This window comes from Pseudophryne corroboree (genome assembly GCF_028390025.1).
Source record: "Pseudophryne corroboree isolate aPseCor3 chromosome 3 unlocalized genomic scaffold, aPseCor3.hap2 SUPER_3_unloc_41, whole genome shotgun sequence".
Lineage (NCBI taxonomy): Eukaryota > Metazoa > Chordata > Amphibia > Anura > Myobatrachidae > Pseudophryne > Pseudophryne corroboree.
In genome coordinates this window covers 110357-132791 of record NW_026967532.1, presented here as the reverse complement: position 1 = coordinate 132791, position 22435 = coordinate 110357, and the positions used below count along the sequence as shown (strand labels likewise).

The window sequence follows — 22435 nt, the reverse complement described above, 5'->3', positions numbered from 1 at the left end:
TATATATATATATATATATATATATATATATATATATATATATATATATATATATATATATATATATAGCGCTCTGGTGTGTGCTGGCAAACTCTCCCTCTGTCTCCCCAAAGGGCTAGTGGGGTCCTGTCCTCTATCAGAGCATTCCCTGTGTGTCGGTACGTTTGTGTCGACATGTATGAGTAGAAAAATGATGTGGAGACGGAGCAGATTGCCTGTAATAGTGATGTCACCCCCTAGGGGGTCGACACCTGAGTGGATGAACTTATGGAAGGAATTACGTGACAGTGTCAGCTCTGTATAATAGACAGTGGTTGACATGAGACAGCCGGCTACTCAGCTTGTGCCTGTCCAGACGTCTCGTCAGGGGCTCTAAAGCGCCCGTTACCTCAGATGGCAGATATAGACGCCGACGCGGATACTGACTCCAGTGTCGACGGTGAAGAGACAAATGTGACTTCCAGTAGGGCCACACATTACATGATTGAGGCAATGAAAAATCTTTTACACATTTCTGATAATACGAGTACCACCAAAAAGGGGTATTATGTTTGGTGAGGAAAAACTACCTGTAGTTTTCCTGAATCTGAGAAATTAAATGAGGGTGTGATGATGCGTGGGTTTCCCCCGATAACAACTGATAATTTCTAAAATGTTATTGGCATTATATCCTTTCCCGCCAGAGGTTAGGGTGCGTTGGGAAACACCCCCTAGGGTAGATAAACCGCTCACACACTTGTAAGAACAAGGGCTCTACCCTCTCCTGAGATGGCCGCCCTTACGGATCCTGCTGATAGAAAGCAGGAGGGTATCCGAAAATGTATTTACACACATACTGGTGTTATACTGCGACCAGCAATCGCCTCAGCCTGGATGTGCAGTGCTGGGTGGGCGTGGTCGGATTCCCTGACTGAAAATATTGATACCCTAGATAGGGACAGTATATTATTGCCTATAGAGCATTTAAAAAATGCATTTCTATATATGCGTGATGCACAGCGGAATATTTGCCGACTGGCATCAAGTCTAAGTGCGTTGTCCATTTCTGCCAGTAGAGGGTTATGGACACGACAGTGGTCAGGTGATGCGGATTCCAAACGGCATTTGGAAGTATTGCCTTATTAAGGGGAGGAGTTATTTGGGGTCGGTCTTTCAGACCTGGTGGCCACGGCAACAGCTGGGAAATCCACGTTTGTACCCCAGGTCGCCTCTCAACATAAGAAGACGCCGTATTATCAGGCGTAGTCCTTTCGTGGGCAAGCGGGCAAAAGGTTCCTCATTTCTGCCCCGTGACAGAGGGAGAGGAAAAAGGCTGCAGAAATCAGCCAGTTCCCAGGAACAAAAGCCCTCTCCCGCCTCTGCCAAGCCCTCAGTATGACGCTGGGGCTTTACAAGCAGAATCGGGCACGGTGGGGGCCCGTCTCAATGAATTTCAGCGCGCAGTGGGCTCACTCGCAAGTAGACCCCTGGATCCTTCAGGTGATAACTCAGGGGTACAAATTGGAATTCGAGACGTCTCCCCCTCGCCGTTTCCTAAAGTCGGCTTTACCGATGTCTCCCTCTGACAGGGAGGCAGTTTTGGAAGCCATTCACAAGCTGTATTCCCAGCAGGTGATAATCAAGGTACCCCTCCTGCAACAGGGAACGGGGTATTATTCCACACTGTTGTGGTACCGAAGCCGGACGGCTCGGTGAGACCGATTCTAAATCTAAAATCTTGAACACTTACATACGGAGGTTCAAATTCAAGATTGAGTCACTCAGAGCAGTGATTGCGAACCTGGAAGAAGGGGACTACATGATGCCTCGGGACATCAAGGATGCTTACCTTCATGTCCCAATTTACCCTTCTCACCAAGGGTACCTCAGGTTTGTGGTACAGAACTGTCACTATCAGTTTCAGACGCTGCCGTATGGATGGTCCACGGCACCCCGGGTCTTTACCAAGGTAATGGCCGAAATTATGATACTCCTTCGAAGGAAGGGAATTTTAGTTATCCCTTACTTGGACGATTCCCTGATAAGGGTAAGATCCAGGGAACAGTTGGAGGTCGGTGTAGCACTATCTCAGGTAGTGTTGCGGCAGCACGATTGGATTCTCAATATTCCAAAAATCGCAGCTGATTCCGACGACTCGTCTTCTGTTCCTAGGGATGATCCTGGACACAGTCCAGAAAAAGGTGTTTCTCCCGGAGGAAAAAGTCAGGGAGTTATCCGAGCTAGTCGGGAACCTCCTATAACCGAGCCAAGTCTCAGTACATCAATGAAAGGGTTCTGGGAAAAATGGTGGCTTCCTACGAAGCAATCCCATTGGGCAGATTCCACGCAAGAACTTTCCAGTGGGACCTGCTAGACAAATGGTCCAGGTCGCATCTTCAGATGCATCAGCGGATAACCCTGTCACCAAGGACAAGGGTGTCTCTCCTGTGGTGGTTGCAGAGTGCTCATCTTCTAGAGGGCCGCAGATTCGACATTCAGTACTGGGTCCTGGTGACCACGGATGCCAGCCTGCGAGGCTGGGGAGCAGTCACACAGGGAAGGAATTTCCAGAGCTTATGGTCAAGCCTGGAGACATCACTTCACATAAATATCCTGAAGCTAAGGGCCATTTACAATGCTCTAAGCTCAGCAAGACCTCTGCTTCAAGGTCACCCGGAGTTGATCCATTCGGACAACATCACGGCAGTCACCCACGTAAACAGACAGGGTGGCACAAGAAGCAGGAGGGCAATGGCAGAAGCTGCAAGGATTCTTCGCTGGGCGGAAAATCATGTGATAGCACTGTCAGCAGTATTCATTCCGGGAGTGGACAACTGGGAAGCAGACTTCCTCAGCAGACACGACCTCCACCCGGGAGAGTGGGGACTTCACCCAGAAGTCTTCCACATGTTTATAAAACTCGACAAGTATTGCGCCAGGTCAAGGGACCCTCAGGCAATAGCTGTAGACGCTCTGGTAACACAGTGGGTGTACCGGTCAGTGTATGTGTTCCCTCCTCTGCCTCTCATACCCAAGGTACTGAGAATTATAAGATGGAGAGGAGTAAGCACTATATTCGTGGCTCCGGATTGGCCAAGAAGGACTTGGTAACCGGAACTTCAAGAGATGCTCACGGAGGATCCGTGGCCTCTACCTCTAAGAAGGGACCTGCTCCAGCAAGGACCCTGTCTGTTCCAAGATTTACCGCGGCTGCGTTTGACCGCAAAACATTATCACCGCATTTGGCGAAAATATGTTGCGTGGTGCGAGGCCAGTAAGGCCCCGACGGAGGAATTTTCAACTAGGTCGATTCCTACATTTCCTGCAAACAGGAGTGTCTATGGGCCTGAAATTGGGGTCCATTAAGGTACAAATTTCGGCCCTGTCTATTTTCTTCCAAAAAGAACTAGCTTCAGTCCCTGAAGTTCAGACGTTTGTAAAAGGGGTACTGTATATACAGCCTCCTTTTGTGCCTCCAGTGGCACCTTGGGATCTCAATGTAGTTTTTGGGTTCCAAAAGTCACATTGGTTTGAACCACTTAAATATGTGGAGTTAAAATATCTCACATGGAAAGTGGTCATGCTGTTGGCCCTGGCCTGGGCCAGGTGCGTGTCAGAATTGGCGGCTTTATCCTGTAAAAGCCCTCATCTGATTTTCCATTCGGACAGGGCGGAATTGAGGACTCGTCCTCCGTTTCTCCCTAAGGTGGTTTTCAGCGTTTTCACCTGAATCAACCTATTGTGGTGCCTGCGGCTACTAGGGACTTGGAGGACTCCAAGTTGCTAGACGTTGTCAGGGCCCTGGAAATATAGGTTTCCAGGACGGCTGGAGTCAGAAAAATCTGACTCGTTGTTTATTCTGTATGCACCCAACAAGCTGGGTGCTCCTGCTTCTAAGCAGACTATTGCTCGTTGGATTTGTAGTACAATTCAGCTTGCACATTCTGTGGCAGGCCTGCCACAGCCAAAAATCTGTAAATGCCCACTCCACTAGGAAGGTGGGCTCATCTTGGGCGGCTGCCCGAGGGGTCTCAGCTTTACAACTTTGCCGAGCAGCTACTTGGTCAGGAGCAAATACGTTTGTAAAATTCTACAAATTTGATACCCTGGCTGAGGAGGACCTGGAGTTCTCTCATTGGTGCTGCAGAGTCATCCGCACTCTCCCGCCCGTTTGGGAGCTTTGGTATAATCCCCATGGTCCTTACGGAGTCCCCAGCATCCACTAGGACGTTAGAGAAAATAAGAATTTACTTACCGATAATTCTATTTCTCGTAGTCCGTAGTGGATGCTGGGCGCCCATCCCAAGTGCGGATTGTCTGCAATACTGGTACATAGTTATTGTTACCAAAAATTCGGGTTATTATTGTTGTGAGCCATCTTTTCAGAGGCTCCTCTGTTATCATGCTGTTAACTGGGTTTAGATCACAAGTTATATGGTGTGATTGGTGTGGCTGGTATGAGTCTTACACGGGATTCAAAATCCTTCCTTATTGTGTACGCTCGTCCGGGCACAGTATCCTAACTGAGGCTTGGAGGAGGGTCATAGGGGGAGGAGCCAGTGCACACCAGGTAGTTCTAAAGCTTTACTTTTGTGCCCAGTCTCCTGCGGAGCCGCTATTCCCCATGGTCCTTACAGAGTCCCCAGCATCCACTACGGACTACGAGAAATAGAATTATCGGTAAGTAAATTCTTATTTTTTCTAATCTAAGGTTGTAGAGATGTTGTTTATGTCTTTGTTTATACTGCATTTGTGCCTAGGGCCCATCCTTCCTGCGCAGCGGCATGTGGCTCCCCTTATACACCCTCACATCCTGCCTCCCCGGCCCACTATCAAACTGACTCTGTGATATTACCATATGACAACCCCGGGGTCGCCCCATGCCGCTGATCGGTGATGTTATGATTGTCTTTGTTGATGATAATTACCTATCTCTCTTAGCTGTTATACGTTTAAATCCTATTATATTCGTATGTTATAATGTGATACTCTAACCTGACACAATAGGGTATAGTCTGCCCCTCTGCTAGGATCATTCCATCACTGGAATGGACCCTCCCTAGTTGGAGTACACTCAGAACCTGTCAACAAGTTACTGGGGTATCCCCCTCCCCCTTTTTTGCCTTGCAGACCACCCTCCCCCCATGCCCTCGTTAATGGTCCACGTTCTACTGTTACTCTGGTTGGTGGACAGTTGGTATGCCTCTGTTCTCCTCCCGGCCTCACCCCCACAACACCAGGTCCCCCTCCTGTGCGGATCGGGCCCTATAGTGGTGTTGTACGTCGTGTCCTTCAGACTGCGACTTTTTCTGGATACTCGGTTGGCCGCATGGCCTCCAATCCCCTTGTTTCTTGTCCCTAATTTCTCCCGTCCCCCTTATACCCTCCCTACGCAGCTTTGCACTACACCCTGGGTGGTTAGACCCCCCTCGCGCGGTGTTTCGCCCTGGAACCCCCCATGACTCTTAACATTATATCACTGAATGTCAACGGACTCAACTCCCCCCAAAAACGTACTATGGCCATTCAATTTTTTAAAAAACAGAAAGCGGACATAATTCTTTTACAAGAAACTCACTTTAAAACTGAACACCCATCCTTGGCCTCGAAGGCTTACCCTCAGGCCTTCTACTCCACAACCCCCCAAAAACGTAAAGGTACTGCTATCCTGCTTCATGCCTCCCTTCAGTACACTATTGAGAGCTCCTTCTCGGATCCCAAGGGTCGTTTTACTATTGTTGTCCTACAGCTTGGAGGCTCCTTTTTAACTATAGCCTAGATTTATTCCCCTAATATGGAGCCGGGTGCCTTCCACAACGATTTCCGTAGCCAACTCGATATACTATCGAGGGGACGGGTGATCATTGGTGGAGACTTTAATGCCGTACCAGATCTAGTGTGGGACCGTACTCAGTCTCGTAACCCTAGTCCGTCGACAGTTAGGGAATCCAGACGATTAGCTGAATACATAACGTCCTCGGGGTATTACGACGCTTGGAGGGTACTATACCCATGTGAATGAACGTACACTCATTACTCTGTCCCCCATGACCTCCACTTTAGACTTGACCTTTTCCTAGTAGACTCTTCCACTGTACAAGGCCTGATTAAGGCCACGGTCTCCCCTGTAGTGTGGTCAGATCATCTGGCAGTTTTCTTGACTATTGATTCCTCCCCTACACCCCCCACAACCTTCCGTTGGAGATTAAACTCTGCTCTCCTTCTGAAAAAAGATTATATCGTACAGACTACTGAAGTCCTGAGGGAATTCTTCTCCTTGAATGCCACGGACGAGATATCTCCCGCAATAGTCTGGGAAGCACACAAAGCTACCATCCGGGGACACTTTATTTCTTTAACTAAAGCCCAAAAATTAAAGGATCGCAGGGCAGTTGCGGATCTTGAGAGCCAAATCAAAGAGCTAACGACCCGACACCAACAGATGCCCAGACGCTCTATATATAGCAAACTCCTGGCTCTCAAAGGCCAATTATACCAAATATTATCGGCCAAAGCAGCTAAGCCCATGCGATGGTTACAACATAAGTTCTATTCCAAGGGTGACAAAGCTGACTCCCTCTTAGCCTCCCGCCTACGCGCCCGTAAACAGAGGAATAGAATCCTCTCACTGAAGGACCAACGCCACAAGCTGACCTATGATCCTCAACAAATTGCCCACTGTTTCAAGGAATACTACCAGTCCTTGTATAACCTACCCACTCTTGATGACCCTGTTAGTTTGCAAGAGCGCATAGACCACTTCCTCTCTTCCTGCCCCCTTCCGACACTCTCTAAACAACAGATGGACTTACTCAACACAGAGATATCCGCAGAGGAAGTGGATATCGCAATCAAATCATTGAGGAATGCCTCCGCTCCGGGTCCGGATGGACTGCCGGCTTTATACTATAAGAAATTTAATGGTACGCTGACCCCGGCCCTGACTGTATTGTTCAATGCGATTCTAGCTGGTACTCCCTTCGATAGCTCCACTACTAGAGCAGAAATAGTCATCATACCTAAACCCGGACGTGATCCCACAGACTGTAGCAGCTATCGCCCAATATCCCTGCTAAATTCTGACCTGAAATTATTTGCGAAAATACTTGCTAACCGGCTTGCGGGTATGATCGCTTCCCTGGTCACCCGGACCAGGTCGGTTTCATCCCCGGCAGACAGGCCTTTGACAACATTAGAAGGGCAATCGATACCCTGCACTTTGCTGACTCTTCTGGGATCCCCTCCCTGGTGATGGGGTTGGACGCTGAAAAAGCGTTCGACCGCATATCATGGATATACATGGATTGCACCCTTCAACGCTTTGGTCTTTCGGGCTGTTTCCTCAAGGGCATTGAATCTCTCTACGCCTCCCCGTCAGCTTGTGTCCTAGTGAACGGTCTACTATCCCCTCCATTCTCAATTGCGAATGGCACGAGACAGGGCTGTCCTTTGTCACCCTTAATTTTCGCTCTAATGATGGAGCCTCTGGCGTCAAGAATCCACAGCTGCCCGGATATCTCGGGGATCACAGTGGGCTCTTCTCAGTTCAAGATCTCTCTATATGCGGATGATATTTTGCTTACTCTCTCGAATCCACATATCTCTCTCCCAAACCTTTTCAAAATGATACAGGAGTTTGGTGTTATTTCCAATTTCAAAGTTAACGCATCTAAGACAGAGGTATTAGACTTCCACCTACAAACCCCGTTGAAAGCCACCCTATGTAACAATTTCAAATTTGACTGGAAAAAATCCCGACTGAAATACCTGGGCGTATATCTCACCAGACAATATTCCCAACTATATGCAGCTAACTACCCTGAGTTGATTCACAGTATTACTGGTGATCTCCAGAGATGGTCTGGCCAATTCATTTCTGGGTCTGGCCGAGCTAACGCTCTGAAAATGAATATCCTACCTTGCCTCTTGTACCTCTTTCAGTCGCTTCCGGTGCGGATTCCCTCACAAGTGTTAGATTTACAGAAGAAATTCTCACACTTTCTATGGTCAGGCAAAAGGCCCCGAGTTAGATTCAAGACGCTCTATAACAGGGCCAGGGAGGGTGGACTTGGAGTGCCCAACATTAAATTGTACTATTATGCGGCCCATCTATCACAGGCCGTTCTCTGGCACTCGCACATATCTTCTCGTAGATGTGTTCAATTGGAATCCGAACTTGTTCGTGTGCGCTCCGTCTCCACCCTTCTATGGATCCCACGTTCTCACAGACCCCCTGATTATACTAATTTCCCATCCATAACATTCACCATCTCACTATGGGATAGGCTCACTAAGACCTTTGCTCTATTATCCTCCCCTCCTGCTATTGCCCCCCTTTGGGACAATCCACTGTTCGCCGAAGGACGGTCCTCACATGCCTTCCAGCACTGGTCGGCTCATAACCTTCTGTTTATCAACGATATTGCACTGTCTCGCTCTTTCCCAGCATTCGCAGATTTACAGAATTGATATGGACTCCCTCCGCAATGCTTCTTCCAATACCTGCAGTTACGTAGCTTTCACATAGCATTTCTCCAATCACACACTCTCTGTCCCGATCCCCTCTGGGATCGTTATGCTACTGCGCTCTCCCTCTAAGGGCCTACTGTCATCAATATATCGCCTCATGCTTACACATAACCTACCCACATTGGCCTCTCACAAAATAGCTTGGGAAGCTGACTTACAGGAACACATAGAGACGGACACCTGGGAGCAGATTAAGCAGAATCTGGTTTCCTCTGCGACCTCTATTAGACACAGAGAGAACTCGTTTAAATTATATGTCCGTTGGTACCTGGTCCCGACGTGACTGAGTAGAATATTCCCTTCCGCATCAGATAGATGTTGGAGGGGCTGCGGATCGGAGGGTACCCTGCTCCATATATTTTGGGATTGTCCCGGGATAGCATCACTCTGGAAGGTCACCCGGAGATTGATCTTGCGAATCACCGGAGTGAATATGCCCTTTTCCCCGTCCTTCCTTTTCCCGAGACCTATTCCCGGAACACCGAAACCCTCACAAAAGCTCATCTGGCACATCGCGACCGCACTGAGATGTAAAATCGCTTTCCACTGGAAATCGCACACACTCCCATCCATAGCGGCTGTGATTGCTGCTGTCTGGGATACATACCATATGGAGTTCCTCTCTAGTGTGATCGAGAGCGATGCAGTTACATTTTCTGAGATTTGGTCCCCATGGCTGGCGTACTACAAATGCCCCCCTCCCTTGACATACGGTTTTTGATATATTTGTCTATTTGATATCATATGTTTGCATTGCTGTACCCCATTCTCTTTCCCTCCCCTCCCATTTTTCCTTCTGTCTTCCCCTCCGCCCACCCTTATGTACATTGCGTTTTGTACTTTAGTAAAAACTTTCAATAAACAGTACTTAAAAAAAAAAAAAGGAAAGAAAGCAGGAATCAATCCTGAAAGCTGTGTATACACATTCAGGTACTATCCTGATGCCTGCCATTGCGTCGGCATGGATGTGCAACGCAGTAGCAGCCTGGACAGATTCTCTGTCTGAGGAGTTAGACACCCTGGATAGAGATAATATCTTACTGACCCTGGGGCATATCAAAGAGGCGGTTCTGTATATGCGGGATGCTCAGAGGGACATTTGTTCTCTCAGCTCTAAAGTAAATCCAATGTCCATCTCTGCCAGAAGGGTCTTATGGACTAGGCAGTGGACAGGGAATGCTGATTCGAAAAGACATATGGAAGTTTTACCATATAAGGGTGAAGAATTATTTGGGGACTGTCTCTCAGACCTGATTTCCACGGCGACCGATGGGAAGTCAAAATTCTTGCCGTATGTTTCCTCACAGCCTAAGAAAGCACCGTATTATCAAATGCAGTCCTTTCGTCCCCCAAAGACCAAAAAGGTCAGAGGTGCATCTTTCCTTGCCAGAGGTAAGGGAAAAGGAAAAAAGCTGCATCAGGCAGCCAGTTCCCAGGAGCAGAAGTCCTCCCCGGCCTCCTCTAAATCTGCCGTATGACGCTGGGGCTCCACAGGCAGAGCCAGGAGCGGTGGGGGCACGTCTCAAGAATTTCAGCCACCAGTGGGTGTGTTCACAGGTGGATCCTTGGGCGATACAAATTGTGTCTCAGGGATACAAGCTGGAATTCGAAGAGACGCCCCCTCTACGTTTCCTAAAATCTGCCTTGCCGCTTCCCCCATGGAGAGGGAAGTAGTGCTGGCGGCAATTCAGAAACTATATCTCCAGCAGGTGGTGGTGAAGGTTCCCCTACTTCAGCAGGGAAGGGGTTACTACTCCACCACGTTTGTGGTACTGAAAACAGACGGTTCGGTCAGGCCCTTTTTGAATTTAAAGTCCCTGAACATATATCTAAAGAAATTCAAAATGGAATCGCACAGAGCGGTCATTGCAAGCCTGGAAGAGGGGGATTACATGGTGTCGCTGGACATCAAGGATGCTTACTTGCATAGCCCCATTTTTCCTCCTCATCAGGAGTACCTCAGGTTTGTGGTACAGGACTGTCATTACCAATTCCAGACGTTGCCGTTTGGCCTGTCCACGGCACCGAGAATATTTACCAAGGTGATGGCGGAGATGATGATACTCCTTCGGAAGCAAGGAGTTACAATTATCCCATACTTGGACGATCTCCTCATAAAGGCGAGGTCCAGAGAGCAGTTGCTGATCAACGTGGCACACTCTCAGGAAGTGTTGAGACAGCACGGCTGGATCCTGAATATTCCAAAGTCGCAGCTGATTCCTACGACACGTCTGCCCTTCCTGGGCATGATTCTGGACATAGACCAGAAGAAAGTGTTTCTCCCGGAGGAGAAGGCTCAGGAGCTTGTGACTCTGGTCAGAGGGCTCCTAAAACCAAAACAGGTATTGGTGCATCATTGCACGCGAGTACTGGGAAAGATGGTGGCGTCTTACGAGGCCATTCTATTCGGCAGGTTCCATGCAAGGATATTTCAGTGGGACCTGTTGGACAAGTGGTCCGGATCGCATCTTCAGATGCACCGGCTAATCTCCCTGTCCTCCAGGACCAGGGTGTCTCTTCTGTGGTGGCTGCAGAGTGCTCACCTACTAGAGGGTCGCAGTTTCGGCATACAGGATTGGGTCCTGGTGACCACGGATGCAAGCCTCCGAGGGTGGGGGGCAGTCACTCAGGGAAAAAACTTCCAAGGACTGTGGTCAAGTCAAGAGACTTGTCTGCACATCAATATCCTGGAACGAAGGGCAATATACAACGCCCTGACTGAAGCGGAGCCTCTACTCCGAGACAAACCAGTGCTGATCCAGTCAGACAACATCACTGCAGTCGCTCATGTAAACCTAAAGAAGCAGGGTGGCAATGGCGGAAGCCACCAGGATTCTTCGTTGGGCGGAGAATCACGTACAAGCACTGTCAGCAGTGTTCATTCCGGGAGTGGACAACTAGGAAGCCGATTTCCTCAGCAGACACGACCTACACCCGGGAGAGTGGGGACTTCATCCAGAAGTCTTCTCGCAGATTGTAAATCGATGGGAACTGCCACAGGTGGACATGATGGCGTCCCGTCTCAACAAAAAGCTAAAAAGGTATTGCGCCAGGTCAAGGGACCCTCAGGCAATAGCTGTGGACGCTCTGATAACACCGTGGGTGTTCCAGTTAGTCTGTGTTTCCTCCAGTTGGTTTATGTATTCCCTCCTCTTCCTCTCATACCCAAGGTGTTGAGGATCATAAGGAAAAGAGGAGTAAGAACAATACTCATTGTTCCGGATTGGCCAAGAAGAACTTGGTACCCAGAACTGCAAGAGTTGCTCTCAGAGGACCCGTGGCCTCTGCCTCTCAGACAGGACCTGTTGCAACAGGGGCCCTGTCTGTTCCAAGACTTACCGCGGCTGCGTTTGACGGCATGACGGTTGAATGCCGGATCCTAGCAGAAAAGGGAATTCCGGAGGAAGTTATCCCTACGCTAATAAAGGCTAGGAAGGACGTGACAGCAAAGCATTATCACCGGATATGGCGAAAATATGTTGCTTGGTGTAGGGCAGGAAGGCCCCTACAGAGGAATGCCAGCTTGGGAGATTCCTACATTTTCTGCAGGCAGATGTAACTATGGGCCTTAAACTGGGATCCATAAAGGTCCAGATTTCGGCCCTATCCATTTTCTTTCAAAAAGAACTTGCTTCACTGCACTGCCTGGGGATCAGACATTTGTTAAAGGAGTGCTGCATATTCAGCCCCCTTTTGTGCCACCAGTGGCACCGTGGGATCTCAATGTAGTTTTGGATTTTCTGAAATCCCACTGGTTTGAGCCTCTTAAGACTGTGGAGCTGAAGTATCTCACTTGGAAGGTGGTCATGCTGTTGGCTTTGGCTTCGGCTAGGCGTGTGTCAGAATTGGCGGCTTTGTCCTGTAAAAGCCCCTACCTGATTTTCCATGAAGATAGGGCAGAATTGCGTACCCGCCCGCAGTTTCTTTTCACCTAAACCAACCTATTGTGGTACCTGCGGCTACTCGTGACCTGGAGTACTCCAAGTTACTCGACGTAGTCCGGGCTTTGAAGATGTATGTTTCTAGAACGGCTGGAGTCAGAAAAACTGATGCGCTGTTCATTCTGTATGCACCCAACAAACTGGGTGCACCTGCTTCAAAGCAAACTATTGCTCGCTGGATCTGTAACACGATTCAGCAAGCTCATTCTGCGGCAGGATTGCCGCATCCAAGATCAGTAAAGGCCCATTCCACAAGGAAGGTGGGCTCTTCTTGGGCGGCTGCCCGAGGGGTCTCGGCATTACAACTTTGCCGAGCAGCTACTTGGTCGGGTTCAAACACTTTTGCTAAGTTTTACAAGTTTGATACCCTGGCTGAGGAGGACCTTGAGTTTGCTCATTTGGTGCTGCAGAGTCATCCGCACTCTCCCGCCCGTTTGGGAGCTTTGGTATAATCCCCATGGTCCTTACGGAGTCCCCAGCATCCACTTAGGACGTTAGAGAAAATAAGATTTTACTCACCGGTAATTCTATTTCTCGTAGTCCGTAGTGGATGCTGGGCGCCCGTCCCAAGTGCGGACTTTCTGCAATACGTGTATATAGTTATTGCGTAATACAGGGTTTTTGGTTATGAGCCATCTGTTCAGTTAGGCTCAGTTTATGTTCATACTGTTAACTGGGTAAGTTTATCACAAGTTGTACAGTGTGGCTGGAATGAGTCTTATCCTGGGTTCCAAATCCTTTCCTTATAATGTCAGCTCTTCCGGGCACAGTTTCCGTAACTGAGGTCTGGAGGAGGGGCATAGAGGGAGGAGCCAGTGCACACCAGATATAGTATCAAATCTTTTTTAAAGTGCCCAGTCTCCTGCGGAGCCCGTCTATTCCCCATGGTCCTTACGGAGTCCCCAGCATCCACTACGGACTACGAGAAATAGATTTACCGGTGAGTAAAATCTTTTTTTTTTTTTTTTAGGTAGAACGTCTGTTTAATATTAAAACAGAAGATATAGAAGGAGAAGAAGAGACGTATGTGACTGATATAAAGGCAGAAGATACAGAGGGAGAAGAAGAGACGTATGTGAGGGGTGATCAGCAGTGTAAGGAGGAGGAGATCCCTACAGATATCAGCACAGGTGAGTAATAAACACTTATTACAGAACAGAGTCACATGGTGACATATTCTCCTTGCTCAGTCACTACAGCAATCTCTTATACTACAGCCTCTGTTAGTACAAACTAATGAGGAATATGTATTTTCCCCGTTGGGGAGTCAGGAGACATCAGCCCCTATTATACTCCTGCTCTTCTCCTTACATCATGTCTTTGTGTGTTTTACCAGCCCAGACGTCTGACCAGTCCCAACTCCACACTCTCTAAGGGCAGCAGGATCTTAGACAAATCAGTCATGCTTTGCCTGAACACCCAAACATTCTAGAAAGGTATAATGAAACGTAACAGTGGAAAGAATGTCAGGCCATATACCACATAGCAATTAAATAGCAAAGGAAATAAATCAAAAAATATACTGTGTGCTTTATACCCATAACAAGAACAAATAAATCTGGCCCAAAAATAGATCCATGCCCAGTAACTTAGTCCCAGTTGGCACATGTTACAATGGGAAACAAACCCTCAGAGTGTCTGCAGCAGTCTTACTCCTTTAGCATATTACTTTGAGACGGAAGACAACTCCTCCGGGATTGGTTTAGGTGACAACTCCTCCGGGATTGGTTTAGGTAAAGTGTCATGAAGGACTGTCAACAGGAATATCCCACTTTTTCAGAATAGCAGGGCCATCCTCGGGTGAAGGTATCACTGTGAAGGCATTGTTTCGCATCACAATAATCTTAGTAAGAAAGCCCCATATGTATTGCACATTTCCTTGGGTGGAATAGACGTCTTTTGGCCATCGTCACAGGAGAAATATCCAGATATAGCTGCACATTATCCAGGCACTCAGCCGTGGATGAGGAAGACAAAGCGACTTGTAGAATGCATTCTTTAATATGAAAAATGGACCCTGAGCAGAGTGTCCCTTGGTTCCTGGATAGGGGCCTGTTTGGACTTTGGGAGCCTATGGATCATATCAGTAAGAAGGTCAGTGGCAGAAACCTTTGGAAGCTTCTGAAAAGAGAGCCGTGGCATAATCATAAAGCTCAGCATTTGTAACAGAAAATCAGAATGCCCATTATTCTGATATTATTTCTCCGAGACCTGTCTTCTAAATCAATGACTTTATCACGAATAGAGACCGTGTCTTCCTGAAGGGTGTCATGTGCTGAAATCAGATCTTTATGAGACACAACAATCTCTTTCATTTTAGTCTGTACGAGTGCCAATCTCACTTATACTGGACCTTAAAGCTTGAATATTAGAGCTAAGTTCTGAATATATTTCAGTCCCTAAATGTAGATAACACAGAATGTATAGAGCGTAGAGTAACAGGACCATCTAGTGTGTCTTAAGATGTCTTCAGCCATTACAGCTGGGCTGTGCATCTGACAAGAAGAAGCAGATGATGTTTTAGCGGTCTCAGATGGACCACCTGAATTCGAGATACCAAAGAGGGGTGGTATTCATGTGACCGCCGGTCAGCTGACCGACAGTCACATGACCTCCTCCACGAGCCCGACTGCTCACTTTCCCGATGGTCGGCATACCTTCCAACAGGGACTATTTCCACTCGTGGGTGTCCACGACACCCATAGAGTGGAAATAGAACCCGTGGCGATCGCAGGTCGCCACCGAGCCCGCAATGGGCTTGCTGCACTCGCCCCTCCCCACCGGGATTCTGGTGTCGGTATGCTGCCGGGTTCCCGGCGTCGGTAAGCTGACCGGCGGTCAGGAGACCGCCGGTCAGCCATACTACACCCCCAAAGAGATGGACAGGTGGGGCCGATTGGGTATCTTTTAACCTTTCTTGGAGGTATGGAAAGCCGGCTACAAAGAGACTGACCTCTCGGAGATAGAAAAATACAAACAATCTATAAATAAAAGGAGCAGTAGTACGCTGTCAGGAGGTTACATCAAGATGACTCTGTTCACAATGACATTCTTGGGGAGACGGGGGTTTTTGAGCCAAAATTTCAAGTAAACATGATGTAATGCAACTCAAATAACACAGTAATGAGCGAGATATTCCATTAGAGGTCAGCGTGATCACAGACGTACAGTACTCAGCACAGAGAGACACAAATGGCAAAATATATTCAGTGAATAAATCCACAAAATAATATACTGTGAGGTTGTAATCAGTGTAATGTGCTGTACTCAGACGATACTTGATACTGGGCTCTGCTTGTAGACTGAGAGGAAGTAGATTATAATGGAACCATATAAATAGAAGGTAGTGTCACCTCCAGGCAAATGCTTCAATTTAGTGTAGTGACCCCGGTCCAGCCATCAGGACACTTATTTAGCAGCTTATATCAATTTTAAACCTTATTGAAGGCAAAGCATGCGATGGGCGGGTGCCAGGATTCAAAATGGCAGCCACCTCACTTCCCAATATGATTGCCGGGCTCGGTGACTGTGGGCAGACCGTTCTGTCCCCAGTAATAGTGGGAGCTGCGCTCCCATGTGAGTGGGAGAGCATTTGCTCCCACCTGAGGAAAAATTGCCCCCAAGTCAGGTGTTTGGAGCGTGCAGGAAAGACTGGGCGCACTTATCCCCAAAATTCAGCCAGTGGCTTCAGCGGCGTCGCTAGGCTGCGACAGTGAACAGTGCTCGGAGTGAGCAGAGCGAGCGGCTTTAGGGCAGAAGGAGTGGGGGACTTAATAGAGTGGGTCTTGGTCCCAGCGGTGGCCGAGAGCTATCAGGTAGATAAGAAGCCACTTACTGAGGAGAGCTCCAGAAAGCACGTCTGGATGGACTCAGGCCACGCCGCTCTTATTTATTATTTTATATACTAACAGGGGTGACAGGTGTGGTACATCCCTGCAAAGGCAGATCCAATCTCTTTCTCATCAGACTCTGCTGTCTTCCCTGCACTCTCACTCAGATGTTCACTGCTGCCAGTAGCACACGTATGAGAAGCAGAAGTATGGCGGCAGCTGTATAGATCCTGATATGTAATTCTCTATATCATATGTATGGTAAATACACACATCATCCTTATTACTATTGAGAGAATAGAGGTAAGACACTGATGATGGGGGTGTAAGACTGGATTATAACCTAGCAGATGATGATTACAGGGTATTATATGGTGTATTGCATGTAAAGTACCTTGTGCCACACCTACTCTGCTGTAGCAATATACCTTATATAAGGGTGAGTAACAAATGTACAGGCTTACCAGCATATGGGCACACACATAAAGGAATGCTACCTTACCAATGCTTCCAGGAGTAACGTTAGAAGACATTTCTCTGATCCATCAGCTCATATGACTGATGTTATTGTTCAGCTAGAATCTCCAATTCATACGATATGTTCCCCATCCATTGTTTTACATTGCTGCTGACGTAGGACTTGGCGAGTGACTACATCTCCATTTATACTTCATGGTTAGTTACCAGTACAAGAGAGAGATATATCTAAGTCTTATTATAATATTACATTTGTTATTGTGAGTGTTCTCAGGAGGGTGGATACAATGATAGTCTGAGACACAATATTATAAAGCCTTCATTAAAAGTTATGTTTTATTATACACACACATTTACAATTAAGTGTCCCAGAGAGTCGTCTTCTCCTATTGTTTACAAGATTAATATTGTTCCAGAAAATGTCACATTTCCATAATGTATTTTATTTCCAGCAGATGGACACACAAGCAGGAATATCTCAGAAGGACATCTAATGTTATCCCCGGATTGTGACATAAATGATAATGACAGTAGACAGGATTCTCCAGGAGATAACGCCATTACCCCAATTATACATCCAGCTCTATCAGCTGATCCCTCTGATCCTGGGAAATGTTCTGCTGATAACTCTGATATTGGTGCATCTGTTACAGCTCAGAGAGTAGATACAGTGTTTCCCTGTTCTATAGATACCAAATGTTTTACACAGAAAACAAAGCTTATTACCCATCAGGCAGCTAAGGCAGGTGAGAGGCCATTTCCATGTTCTGAGTGTGGGAAATGTTTTGCACGGAAATCGCATCTTGTTATACATCAGAGAAGTCATACAGGTGAGAGGCCATATTCTTGCTCTGAGTGTGGGAAATGTTTTTCCCAGAAATCACATCTTGTTCTACATCAGAGAAGTCACACAGGTGAGAGGCCGTTTTCTTGCTCTGAGTGTGGGAAATGTTTTTCCCAGAAATCACATCTTGTTCTACATCGGAGAAGTCACACAGGTGAGAAGCCATTTTCTTGCTCTGAGTGCGGGAAATGTTTTTCCCAGAAATCACCACTTGTTACACATCAGCGAAGTCACACAGGTGAGAAGCCATTTTCTTGCTCTGAGTGTGGGAAATGTGTTAGATGGAAATCACAACTTGTTACTCATTACAGAAGTCACACAGGTGAGAATATATTTCCATGTTCTGAGTGTGGGAAATGTTTTTCCCAGAAATCACATCTTGTTCTACATCAGAGAAGTCACACAGGTGAGAGGCCGTTTACTTGCTCTGAGTGTGGGAAATGTTTTCCCCAGAAATCACATCTTGTTCTACATCAGAGAAGTCACACAGGTGAGAAGCCATTTTCTTGCTCTGAGTGTGGGAAATGTGTTAGATGGAAATCACAACTTGTTACTCATTACAGAAGTCACACATGTGAGAATATATTTCCATGTTCTGAGTGTGGGAAATGTTCTGCACACAAATCAGATCTTAGAAACCATGAGAGAAGTCACACAGGTGAGAAGCCATTTCTCTAACGTCCTAAGTGGATGCTGGGGACTCCGTAATGACCATGGGGAATAGACGGGCTCCGCAGGAGATAGGGCACTCTAGAAAAGAATTAGGACTACTGGTGTGCACTGGCTCCTCCCTCCTATGTCCCTCCTCCAGACCTCAGTTAGAATCTGTGCCCGAACGAGAAGGGTCCAACTTAGTGGGCTCTCCTGAGCTTGCTGAGAAGAAAAGTATTTTGTTAGGTTTTATTATTTTCAGAGAGCATTCTGCTGGCAACAGACTCTCTGCTACGTGGGACTGAGGGGAGAGAAACAAACCTTACCAACTGCTGGATAGATTGCGCTTCTTAGGCTACTGGACACCATTAGCTCCAGAGGGATCGAACACAGGTACTGACCATTGGCGGTCCGATCCCGGAGCCGCGCCGCCGTCCCCCTCGCAGAGCCAGAAGCAAGAAGCACGGCGTGGAGTTGAAATTGGCGGCAGAAGACTCCTGTCTTCAGATAAGGTAGCGCACAGCACTGCAGCTGTGCGCCATTGCTCCCACAGCACACTACACACTCCTGTCACTGTAGGGTGCAGGGCGGGCGCCCTGGGCAGCAATAAGGTACCTTTGGCAAAAGTTTTGCAGACGTACAGGTAGGCACTGTATGTCTGCATGAGCCCCCGCCATTTTTTACACACAAAAACGCGGGACAGAAAGCCGCCAGAAAGTGGCGGGGCTTCTTCCTCAGTACTCACCAGCGCCATTTTCTCTTCAAAGCTCCGCTGGAAGGAAGCTCCCCAGACTCTCCCCTGCAGAATCACGGTAGGGGGGTGAAAAAAGAGGGGGGGCACACAAATTTAGGCGCAAAACAGATATTACAGCAGCTACTGGGTAAACACTGAGGTACTGTGTTTGTTCCTGGGTTATATAGCGCTGGGGTGTGTACTGGCAAACTCTCTCTCGGTTTCCCCAAAAGGCCTGGTGGGGGAATTGTCTTCAAAAGAGCTTTAGCTGTGTGTATGGTGTGTCGGTACGCGTGTGTCGACATATTTGACGAGGAAGGCTATGTGGAGGCGGAGCGAGAGGAAACAATTGTGGTGTCGCCGACACCGGATTGGATGGATATGTGGAAGGTTTTTAAATGAGAATGTTAATTCCTTACATAAAAGGCTGGATAAAGCAGAAGCCTTGGGACAGTCTGGGTCTCAGCCCATGCCTGATCCTGCTACGCAGGGGCCGTCAGGGTCTCAAAAGCGTCCACTATCCCAGGTTGCTGACACAGATATCGACACGGAGTCCGACTCCAGCGTCGATGATGAGGAGGCCAGGTTACAACCTAAAATGGCCAAAGCTATACGTTATATGATTATAGCTATGAAGGAGGTGTTACACATCTCCGCGCAAAGCCCTGTCCCTGACAAGAGGGTTAATATGTTTGGGGAAAAGAGACAAGTGGTGACCTTTCCCCCGTCTCATGAATTAAATGAGTTATGTGAGAAAGCCTGGGAATCACCAGATAAGAAACTGCTGATCCCTAAAAGGATGCTAATGGCGTACCCCTTCCCGCCAACGGACAGGTTACGCTGGGAATCCGCTCCAAGGGTAGACAAAGCGCTGACATGCTTGTCAAAAAAGGGGGCCCTAACGTCACAGGATACGGCAGCCTTAAAAGATCCTGCAGATAGAAAGCAGGAAGCTATCCTTAGGTCCATATACACACATTCTGGTACCATTCTTAGACCGGCCATTGCGTTGGCATGGATGTGTAGTGCAGTAGCAGCATGGGCTGATATGTTATCTGAAGAGATTGATACACTGGACAAGGATACTATAGTACTGACATTGGGGCATATAAAAGACACTGTCCTCTATATGAGAGATGCTCAGAGGAATATTGCCATGCTGAGCTCTAGAATAAATGCTATGTCGATTTCAGCGAGAAGGGGCCTATGGACTCGACAGTGGACAGGTGATGCCGACTCTAAGCGGCACATGGAGGTTTTACCTTACAAGGGTGTGGAATTATTTGGGGAAGGTCTGTCGGACCTAGTGGCCACAGCTACGGCTGGGAAGTTAAATTTTTTACCGTTTATTCCATCACAACCTAAGAAAGCACCGTATTCTCAGATGCAGTCCTTTCGTTCACAGGAGGGTAAGAAAGTCCGAGGTGCGTCCTTTCTTGCCAGAGGCAAGGGTAGAGGAAGGAAGCTGCATAACACAGCTAGTTCCCAGGAACAGAAGTCCTCCCCGGCTTCAACTAAGTCCACCGCATGACGCTGGGGCTCCACAGGTGGAGCCAGGGTCAGTTGGGGCGCATATCTGAAGTTTCAGCCACCAGTGGGTTCGCTCACAAGCAGATCCCTGGGTTTTGCAGATAGTATCTCAGGGGTACAGGCTGGAATTCGAGGAGACGCCTCCTCACCGCTTCCTAAAATCGGCTCTGCCGACATCCCCCATAGAAAGGGAGTTGGTACTAGCGGCGATCCAGAAATTGTACATCCAGCAGGTGGTGGTGGAGGTCCCCCCCCCCCTGCAACGGGGGAGAGGGTATTATTCCACGTTATTTGTGGTACCGAAACCGGACGGTTCGGTCAGGCCCATTCTGAACTTAAAATCCTTGAACGTTTACCTGAAACGGTTCAAGTTCAAGATGGAATCGCTAAGAGCGGTCATTGCGAGCCTGGAAGAAGGGGATTTTATGGTGTCGCTGGACATAAAGGATGCTTACCTGCATGTCCCGATTTATCCACCTCATCAAGAGTACCTCAGATTTGTGGTACAAGATTGTCACTACCAATTCCAGACGTTGCCGTTTGGTCTCTCGACGGCACCGAGGATATTTACCAAGGTAATGGCAAAAATGATGGTGATCCTGCGGAAGCAGGGAATCACAATTATCCCATACTTGGACGATCTCCTTATAAAGGCGAGGTCCAGGGAACAGTTGCTGATCAGTGTAGCACGCTCTCAGGAAGTGTTGCAGCAACACGGCTGGGTTCTAAATCTCCCAAAGTCGCAGTTGATCCCTATGACTTGTCTGCCTTTCCTGGGCATGATTCTGGACACAGACCAGAAGAGGGTGTATCTCCCAACGGAGAAGGCACAGGAACTCATGACCCTGGTCAGAGAATTATTGAAGACAAGACAGGTGTCGGTGCATCAGTGCACGCGAGTCCTAGGAAAGATGGTGGCATCATACGAGGCCATTCCCTTTGGAAGGTTCCATGCAAGGACCTTTCAATGGGATCTGTTGGACAAGTGGTCCGGATCACATCTACAGATGCATCGGCTGATCACCCTATCCCCCAGGGCAAGGGTGTCTCTGCTGTGGTGGCTGCAGAGTGCTCACCTTCTCGAGGGCCGAAGATTCGGCATTCAGGACTGGTTCCTGGTGACCACGGATGCGAGCCTCCGGGGGTAGGGAGCAGTCACACAGGGAAGAAATTTCCAAGGCCTGTGGTCAAGTCAGGAGACTTGTCTGCACATAAACATTCTGGAAATAAGGGCCATATACAACGCCCTAAGTCAAGCAGTAAACCTGCTTCAAGACAAATCGGTGCTGATTCAATCAGACAACATCACCGCAGTGGCTCATGGAAACCGTCAAGGCGGCACAAGGAGCAGGGTGGCGATGACAGAAGCCACCAGGATTCTTCGTTGGGCGGAGAATCGCGTAAAAGCACTATCAGCAGTGTTCATCCCGGGAGTGGACAACTTGGAGGCAGACTTCCTCAGCAGACACGACCTCCACCCGGGAGAATGGGGACTTCATCCAGAAGTCTTCACACAGGTCACAGACCGGTGGGAACTGCCACAAGTGGACATGATGGCATCCCGACTGAACAAAAAACTACAGCGGTACTGCGCCAGGTCAAGAGACCCTCAGGCGATTGCTGTGGACGCACTAGTAACACCGTGGGTGTTCCAGTCGGTTTATGTGTTTCCCCCTCTTCCTCTCATACCCAAAGTACTGAGAATAGTAAGAAAAAGAGGAGTGAGAACAATACTCATTGTTCTGGATTGGCCAAGAAGGGTTTGGTATCCGGATCTGCAAGAAATGCTCACAGAGGACCCATGGCCTCTGCCCTTAAGACAGGATCTGTTACAACAGGGGCCCTGTTTGTTCCAAGACTTACCGAGGCTGCGTTTGACGGCATGGCGGTTGAACGCCGGATCCTAGCAGAAAAGGGGATT

The 22435-nt window shown here is 48.1% G+C and overlaps 2 protein-coding genes across 2 annotated transcripts in view; one reads left to right on the top strand and one right to left on the bottom strand.

Annotated features, from left to right (window-relative positions):
• LOC134984242 (zinc finger protein 585A-like) overlaps nt 1–18320 on the top strand; it is a 225631-nt gene extending 207311 nt beyond the window's left edge. The window contains exon 5 of the mRNA XM_063949869.1: nt 17446–18320. Coding sequence (XP_063805939.1) covers nt 17446–18278 — 833 coding nt within the window. The 3' untranslated portion in view covers nt 18279–18320. The remainder of the gene's footprint in view (nt 1–17445) is intronic.
• The window catches only part of LOC134984241 (oocyte zinc finger protein XlCOF29-like), a 460434-nt gene that overhangs the window by 392175 nt on the left and 45824 nt on the right, over nt 1–22435 (bottom strand). The gene's annotated exons all lie outside the window — the stretch shown is intronic.